Source organism: Mytilus edulis, chromosome 7 (genome assembly GCF_963676685.1).
Source record: "Mytilus edulis chromosome 7, xbMytEdul2.2, whole genome shotgun sequence".
NCBI classification, from domain to species: Eukaryota; Metazoa; Mollusca; class Bivalvia; order Mytilida; family Mytilidae; genus Mytilus; species Mytilus edulis.
The window spans coordinates 21,055,355-21,064,289 of record NC_092350.1 but is presented as its reverse complement, the minus strand read 5'-3'; the positions used below and the strand labels follow the sequence as shown (position 1 = coordinate 21,064,289).

At 31.7% G+C, this 8,935-nt stretch overlaps 1 protein-coding gene across 1 annotated transcript; it reads left to right on the top strand.

Moving 5' to 3' along the window:
• Nucleotides 1–503: 503 nt before the first annotated feature.
• On the top strand, nt 504–7,969 carry LOC139481013 (uncharacterized). The gene is made up of 6 exons (XM_071264033.1): nt 504–617; nt 1,399–1,494; nt 5,173–5,323; nt 5,859–5,927; nt 6,667–6,800; nt 7,669–7,969. The coding sequence occupies exons 1-6, from the start codon at nt 615–617 to the stop codon at nt 7,897–7,899; spliced, it is 684 nt and encodes a 227-aa protein (XP_071120134.1). The 5' UTR covers nt 504–614; the 3' UTR covers nt 7,900–7,969.
• Nucleotides 7,970–8,935: the final 966 nt, after the last annotated feature.

Sequence of the window (8,935 nt, the reverse complement as noted above, 5' to 3'; positions counted from 1 at the left end):
ATCACACACAATACATCACCGGTAACAAACCAATACTTTGCCAAACCAAAGCCATGGGATTCTATGACCAAAACGGGATGTAAGGATACCCACAACTGGCAACAAAGATAAAGAAAAAAAAGCTCGTCACAACTAGTTAAGATTCTTCATTGTTTTAAAGATTTTATATGATTTCCCGCTACTTGACACCATTGACCTCTTAGTTGCAAAACACTTCAAATTTTCCACGATAACTATTGCAGAAAATAAGAGTATGCCGCTTTGGCGATGTCATCATTATTGTTGTTTTATATGGAACCGATTGAATTACAAACACAAATACCGCTAACAAAAACAAAAACAGATGATTTTTTCTTTCTTTCTGAGGAGCCAAAGCATAAAACAGTTGGTTTAAAAATGCTCGAACACAATGTAATTTAGATGGAGTTGTCTAATTAACACTCATATCCCATCTTCTTATATCCAAGTACTGAGGTAAAGTCATGAATGTGCATTATGTAACAGAACTAAAACGTCAAATCAATTAATAACAACGCCTATCTAACGTCACAATGACCACGTAGTTACAAGTTTTCTTGCTATCTGCACAAACGGTTGGTGACTCTCTGAACATTATGGTAAGATTTCATATATATTAATCGTCTGTAGACGTATCAAATTACTTCTGCTGTTTTGATTCGATTCTAGTATGTTGTTGGACTGACGGCATGCGATTATTGGGATAGAATTAACCGACCGATTACCAAACATTTAGATTGGCAGGTTTACTTTGACTGTAGTAATTTACAATACTGACAGACATGAAAAATATTAATTTGTAAGTTACCTTTAAGCTTAGATGTTCCTTAGATGGGTTCGCACTTACGGTTTACGGTTTACTGCAGCATGCATCTTTGGAACTTTGGAGACCCGGTAATATCGATAAACAAGCAAGAAACGGCCAACATTAACTTTTCACACTTATTCTCATTTTCGTTTTCTCTTCCTTTTCCTTTAATTTGGGGAGGGGGTTGTAAATAAAGCGGTTTACTGATGTAAGTCTTTTTCGTGTGCACATTAAAGGGGTTTATTTCAAGGTATGATATTATTTTGAAATAAAAAGACCAATAAAAATTGATTTTGACTAACGAATTTTCAATCACATTATATGTAAAACGGTAATTAAGTCTTAACCAGACATTTCCACTAAATATACTTATCTGTTCAAGCAAGATTTGAATTCAATCTCATCAATGAAAAGTTAATGAAGAAAACTGATTGCTATCGTTACAATTAATCAACAAGCTTTTACAATCGATATCCTCATCAACAAAGTATGTACATATCTAATCATGTTATTTTCTGTAGAGACGTGCATCTTTACTCATACGGTTATAGATTTAATTGATTCCATTCCAGAAGGATCAGGCAGTGCCAACCGAGGGAGAATCAGAACAAGGTGTACAGACAGATACAGAAAATGGAGGAAACTCGGATGCTGAAACTTTATTCCAGGTAATTTTGAGATTTTAATAATCTACTATATTAGATTATCGTCTTGAGTTTATTTTCTCTATCTTTATTTTTTGGAGCATGAAATCTTGGGTTAATTATTTTGCTCTTTTGATATTTAAATATGATAACACAATTTCAAGTCGGACATAATCAGTAATGTGAAACAGTCAAAAGTCCAAGGTATAATTCAAAAGACGTTACGGACTAACTTTCTTCAGTTTAAGCATCATTTTAATTATTAAAAGTATTGGTGATGAGGGGTACTAAATTGTTTGAAATAACAATTTTACCTCTCTGTTTACAGTCTTATTGACATTCTATGCTCAGGTGTTATTCCCTATTATGAAATTATGAAATAGTGTCCTTGTCCATGAAAATTTTTCACCTCCTTCTGGACAATATTTCACTATGAAATTCTGTTCATGACAATACTTCACTATGAAATACTGGCTTTGAAAATGGACATATTGTCTCAATACTCACGAAATATAACCAAAATATAACCTCCTTTTATCAGGACACAATTTCGTAGTATTTATCTATGAAATATTGTCTTAATTCACACAAAATATAACCTCCCTTTAACAAGACAAAATTCCATAGCATTTATCTGTGAAATATTGTCTATATACAGACACAATTTCATTTTCACTATGCAAATATGTCCTTCTCTGGACATTTTTCCATAGACGATAATAATGTTGTGTTTAACATTGACTATGCGAAAATAGTAGCCAGGGTGAGAGACAATAGTGCACGACCCGAAGGGGAGTGCACTATTGTCTCAAACCCTGGCTACTATTTTCCTTAGTCAATGTTAAACACAACATTAATATCATTATTATACTGACTGTTTACTATTTGGAATAGTGACAGTAGTGTTTTTCAGTGTAAAAAAAATGCGCTTTATGTAACTCTGCATATAGATGTATTTATACTGCAACTAGTTGTGTTTATTTCCTTAATATAGAAGCATATCTATATTTTATATAATGTCAATTTCATCATGGAACACTTTTTCCACAATCAGAGGTCCATTAATGGATAAAAAAGTTTGACATTTGTGTTACGATTAAAAAAGCTATGATTTTATTAATTTTTAAAAGTTGCAGTATAAACACAATACTCATATAACTCAATACCTTACAAAAAAAAACAATGATAGCGGACCATATATAACTATTTATCTGTACAGTAAACAAATGACTTCTAAAGTATTCAAATAATGTTGGCTTCAACGGCAGTAAGCAGGAGTAAACAAAGAACAAAAACGTTCTAACAGAAACTACAGTAATTTAAAGTCTCTTAAAATGTCAGAGAAATTAAAATGAATATATCTTCTTTTTTCCCCTGATTGTTCACTTGTAATAGTTTATTAATTGCTATGCTCATAAATCCAACCCACTTGTCTGTCAAAGCAGCTAAGCTCCGCCTTTGCACGTGAAATTGACAATGATTGACATGAAAATCAATAGTCTGTTGCAACAGCAAGGCCTACTATTTTCGCATAGTGCAGTTAACGCTATATATTTCTTTAAAAAACTATGCAAAAATAGAGCAATTTTTCTATAGAAGAACATTCTTACAGGAAGTATAATAATTCATGATACATAGTTATGAAATATTGTCTTGTGGTCTTGTTGTACAATATTTCATAGGACAATATTTTGCTTTACACACGCAAGTAGGATGTAATTATTAAGATGTTTTAAAGTTATCAAGACTCATTATACAAATAAGGCAATGAGACAACTATATTCACCAAAGTTCAAATGAAGTTGATGTTAGCAATTATATGCAACAGTACTGCCTTTAACAACGAGAAAATCCATATTGTATAGTGGGCTTAAAAGGCTCTGACATGAAAAATTTGAAAAAAATCAATTGAAAAAAAAAAAAACATTTAACGAAAAACAAAGTAAAAGACATGAACCAATGAAAACCACTAAACTACAGGCGCCTGACTTGGGACAGACACAAAAGGAATGTGTCGGGGTAAAACACGTTTTTGAGGGATGAACCCTCCCATTACCTGACACCGTGGTATAAGTATGTTTCAATATCACAGTATAGCTAGGATGTTTTGCTTATTGGCGATGAAGTTAGACAATTATTGAAACTTATGTGTATAGTTTAAAATGTTTCATCATGGGGTATATGGTTAAGAGACACAAATACAAATAAACACATACGATCGACAAATACTTGGTATAAATAGAAATTACAAAGTTAGGGCAAATTTACACTGTATTTGTTTCACTCACAAAGTCAACATTTAAAAAGTTGTCAAATCCTATTGGAACTTGAAAATTAAAAAGTCTTTATTGTATAATTACAACATTGTTTCACAGTTTTACACATTTCAATAAAATCAAAATTATATCCAGCGCAGCATGTTGTAATTGGATGGATTTTCAAACAAAATAATAAATTTTACATTTTTTTCGGTAAAATTTTGCATCGAAGGATGAAGATTGCCAAAATGAATTAATATAAATACGAAAGCCAATATTTAACGTTTCTTCCAACATAAATCTGGTTTTGAACTTTGAAATTTTGGGATGCATACTCAAATATGCTCAAATCTATCTGACACTCTGTGGTTTTGAGCTACCTTAATTCAGGCCTTTATAATTTGGTGATCTAAAATAAGCCATACCATTATTAGAACCTCAAAGTACCCATATTGGGCTGTGATAGTATGATCATTGAAGTATTATATTGACATTTCACTCCCATGCTATGATCGAAAGACTTTTTAAAACTGTCCTTGGTGTGATATAAAATCAGAGTAAATTGACCCTACCACTTTTATAATAAAATAATATTGTATATTTTATGTCTGGCTAAAACAGTCTTAAGGTGTTTTTTTCAATGCTTGATTACTGGAAAACGTAGATCAATAATATTCTAGATGATTAACGTTTTGTATACATCATGAACATACCACGCTGGCTAATCACATGAATGTGACAGTCTCACGACATATGGTCATTGTATTTATCGTTCTAAAGCTAATTAAGTAAGTAATAAGTTTATAGCAATGACCTGTACACATGTCATACCAATTTTAATACGGATTGCATTTTAAAGGCAAAAGATACACATATCCTTTTTCCGTGAAACATTTCCATGGCCAAACGCCTATAGTGGGTTTATCTGGATTATTTTAGAACAAAACACACAAGGAGCATATGAATGTTTCAACGGTAATAATTTAAATTAAGTCAGGAGTATGGCATTTGTTTTACTGTCTTATCATTATAGATGTTTTGATTGTGCTCCCACCTGATGATTTTAGCTATTTATAAGTTTTTCACATTGGGTTCTATGTTAATTTGTGTTCCACGGCGAAGGTTGAATACATTAATAAAAGGACAAGATCATTTTCATTTCTGAATGTTCTGTTTCTGTTGATAACGTTTCCGTTTTAAAAGATAATTGGAATACTTTGAAAAGAAAAAATGACACACAGTTCTTAAAAAATACTTACGAAATCATATTTGTATAGTGCTATTCATAGACTATTATTTTCATATATAGCTCCTATAGCGTTTCTGAGTGTTTATGCATGACTGTTTTTTAAATGTTTGGGTTTGAGTGCCCGATGGAGATGAATTCAGAAAACCCATAGGAGCGCATTAAATTCATAACCGGTTATTTTCATTTGAATTACAGCTGAGATCGTTAGGCGAATTACTCAGAGACAGCGTTGAAGCTGGACAATTAGTGACGAAAAAGAACTGGTGGAGTAAAAAATTTCCACCACAAGATCCCAAAGATTTTGGCATAGAAGATACCACAGAATCATTTATGTCATGGAACAAAGGTAGGACTACAAAATAGAGTATTTTTTCTAATAAACATTTTATGAAAGTCTAAAGCGTCAGATGATACATGAGAAATTGGCATAGACGATGTCATAGAATCGTTTATCTCAGAAGCAAGGGTATAGGATAACAAAAACCATAGAATCGTTTATCTCAGAAGGAAGGGTATAGGATAACAAAAACCATAGGATCGTTTATCTCAGAAACAAGGATATAGGATAACAAAAACCATAGGATCGTTTATCTCAGAAACAAGGGTATAGGATTATATAACAAAAACGTTTGGTTTCTTCGATGAAAATAAAAACTTCTGGAAGTATCATTGCATTGACTTAAAAGCTTAAGCTTTTGCTTACCGTGGAAGCGTGTCTGTTACTGTAGGATCTTTAAAATAATTAAAAGATTTGTATTGTAAACTTTTTTGGTCAATTAACTTATCGTAGTTTATAAATCATGTAAGACATTTAAAGAGGGAAATGAAGTTCTCTATTATAGGACATTTTTAATTTTTTCTCACTCGCATTTTTTTTGCAGGAAATAGTTGTGGAAAGACTAACAAAGCGAGAAAAATGAAAACACAGACAATAAAAAAAGATCATAAAGGTAGCTGTTCTATGCTATTCTGTTTTTGGTATAGTTTGTTTGTATGGTAGAAGGTTATAATGTTCTGAATTATGTTACATGGGCGCATTGAAGGGAGCATGACATAGAGATAAACATAGCTCAGTCACTATCTGTGATTGGTTTTTATATCATTTGCATATTTTTCTTCTGGAAAGCATAATGAGCAATGTTTCATATACGCACAAATTTGTGCTCAAAGCATATCATTAAGAAACGGAGATTTGTTTTATTCAGATTAAAATTTTCGGGAACTTTCTATAAAATCGGTAGGTAAAAAAAGACAAACCACCAAGAAAAACCATGGGACTTTATTTATTTCAATGTGTAAGACAACAGTAGCAGTAACAGTAGGTTTTGTGACTTATATCAATGCCTCTGAATCTATAACTCATAGCAAACACTTAGATGTCAGCAATATTGACGAGACACTTTTTGCAATTCGTTATAAATGTATATTGAATTCACTGCCCCTTGTTTCTTTTGATATCATAAATATTCAGTATCATCCTGATGAAAGATAATACAGAAAAGCAATACGAACAAAACAAATTATGTATGCATGACCAGAAAATATTTTTTTAATACACAAGCTTGAAACAAAGAAAACTGCATTAGGTACAGAATTTAATTTATCTCGCCGAAACTCGATATTTTGAATTATTTTATTAAAATGGAGATAAATGCTATAATATTTGTCGTGTGTTTGTTTGTTTTGCAGAAGATTTCAAGAATAATCAAGAAATAAACGAAAGAAATAGGCTGAATTCGAAATTGCCACATATTCTACACAAGCAAAAAAAATTAGAAGAATTTGACAAAGCTGAAAGAGTGAGAATAGCTAATCAAGATAAGGTAGGATGTCCAATTCAATCCTCAATAAAATAACTTTTAAATTTAGTAAATAATCATATTAAAGAGACACTAGATGTCAAATTCATGTTTACCGATTGGACTCAATTCTCATGTTTGATTTATAACCATTGAAAACATTTATCCAAATTATAACAAGTCTTAAACGAACAATTGAAAGGGCATGTGCTCGATAATATGCAGTTTCATTGTATATGCATTTTATGCATTTGAGTCTTGACGCCATCTAATTAACTATTGAGTTGACATCCAATGACATCCAATGGTCATATAATCGAAATTAACATAAATATAGATATAAATAAAAAGCGTATTCGTGCATTATTTCACTTTAGTAATGATTGCACTAAAAAAATCATATTTCGGAATTTTTAAAATATCTCGTAGCTATTGCCCCTTTAAAGCCAATGTAATTTTTCATGTAAAAATGAAGTTTATTTTGGCTCGTGTATTCTTCTATGGTCAGATATATCCTCAATCTATGCATTCGTTGCAATTATATGCAAATCGAACTAAGCTGCTCCAATGTGGTTAGCAGATATCGTTCTTATAGTTTAAACCTTTTTACGACAAATACAACATTTTAGAAAAAGAGGTCAATAAATTAAATTTGTGGTTACGACATAAAGTACAAAACAAAATTTCGCGAATTGGTTGAAAACATCATTAACAAAAAACAACCATCCGCGGTGTATTGTTATCTATGTTTTACTGTACGGACAACGAAATAAGCATCAATACCTTAGATTCTAGCCTAAATCAAAGAAGCTTGATCATGGGGCATCTTTTATAGCGTGTAAAATTATGTGTAGTAACGTGAATTAATAACATTTGGTACGCTGTATTTCAGGCACTTGATGAAATTGACACTTTATTAGCAAAGTTAGAAAATGAAGAACAAAAGAATATAAATAAACCATATCTCACAAAGCAAAAGAAGACACACACTAAGGATGATATGTGGAAATGGGAGGAAAACCGTACAAAGCTTCAGAAACCAGTCACATATCACGATTCTTTAACCGACAGTTTGGACAAACTTCTTGAAGATATCGAAGAGCAAATGGATGATAGAATATAAATCGTTTTTAAATGTGTTAAATACAACTTTGTTACTTATTAATATTTAATGATAAAACTTTCCCTTTAAACTGCCACTTTTGTGTTTGAAAGAGACAGGTGAAAGTTACCAATGGGAAATGGAAACCCATACGTCGAAAATAAATCGACTACGCAGTGAGGATAACGAAAGAGACCACAAGACAAACAACAGTACACATAACATAACATAACATAGAAAACACCACAAAAAAACCGGGGGTGATCATAAGTGCTCTAAACGTTTTCATCTTTTTTTCTTTTGTTTCTTGATCTGTGCAGTATTTATCTATGGATTTTTTCGTTTCTTTTTTCTTTTTTTAACTCTACAAACAATATTAATTTTGGAGCCAGGTTAAATCCACAATTTTTTCTTAAAATGTCCTGTACAAGTTAGGAATATAGTAGTTGATATCAAATTCTAGTAGTCCGTTCGAACAGCGGTATACTACTGTTGTTTTATCTATGTATGTTTGCATTTGTGTTAGTAGCAGTCTAGTGTTTCTGATGTACCAATGTTTTCCTCTTAAAGTTATTGCTTTCCTCGGGTTTGATTTGTGACCTGGGTTCTCTTCTCGATTAATCGATTTACGACTTTGATCAGCAGTTGAACAGTACTGTTGCCTTTATTGGACAAAGACCAAGAATGAAGACCAAAATTTGTATTTAAGCTTTTTGTTGGTACACGAAAGATAAAGAGAACATCTAGCTGTATCATTTGTAACAAAATAGCATCATTTATATGTTATACCTGGTATATAGATCATTTGTCAGAAACAAAATCAAGCTCAGTAAGCCTACAAACTAAAATGACTACTAGCTTAGATGATACTGTTTGAAAAAGAACATGATTTCGGAATAAGAATCAAAACTTGTTTCATAATACTTGTACGCTTACCTAGACATGAACAGCAGTAGCTATTGGTTGAATGCTGTTGCTGATGGTAATTAAGAACTAAGAAAAACACTAAGCAGATAATTAAGTCATAGATCTGCTTAAATCTTTAATACTTGTTAAG

Excerpts from the sequence above, each read along its gene's own strand:
- LOC139481013 (XM_071264033.1), top strand. Across the intron at positions 1,495-5,172 it reads ATGCTGAAACTTTATTCCAG|CTGAGATCGTTAGGCGAATT; the intron begins GTAATTTTGAGA and ends TTTGAATTACAG. Across the intron at positions 6,801-7,668 it reads GAATAGCTAATCAAGATAAG|GCACTTGATGAAATTGACAC; the intron begins GTAGGATGTCCA and ends GCTGTATTTCAG.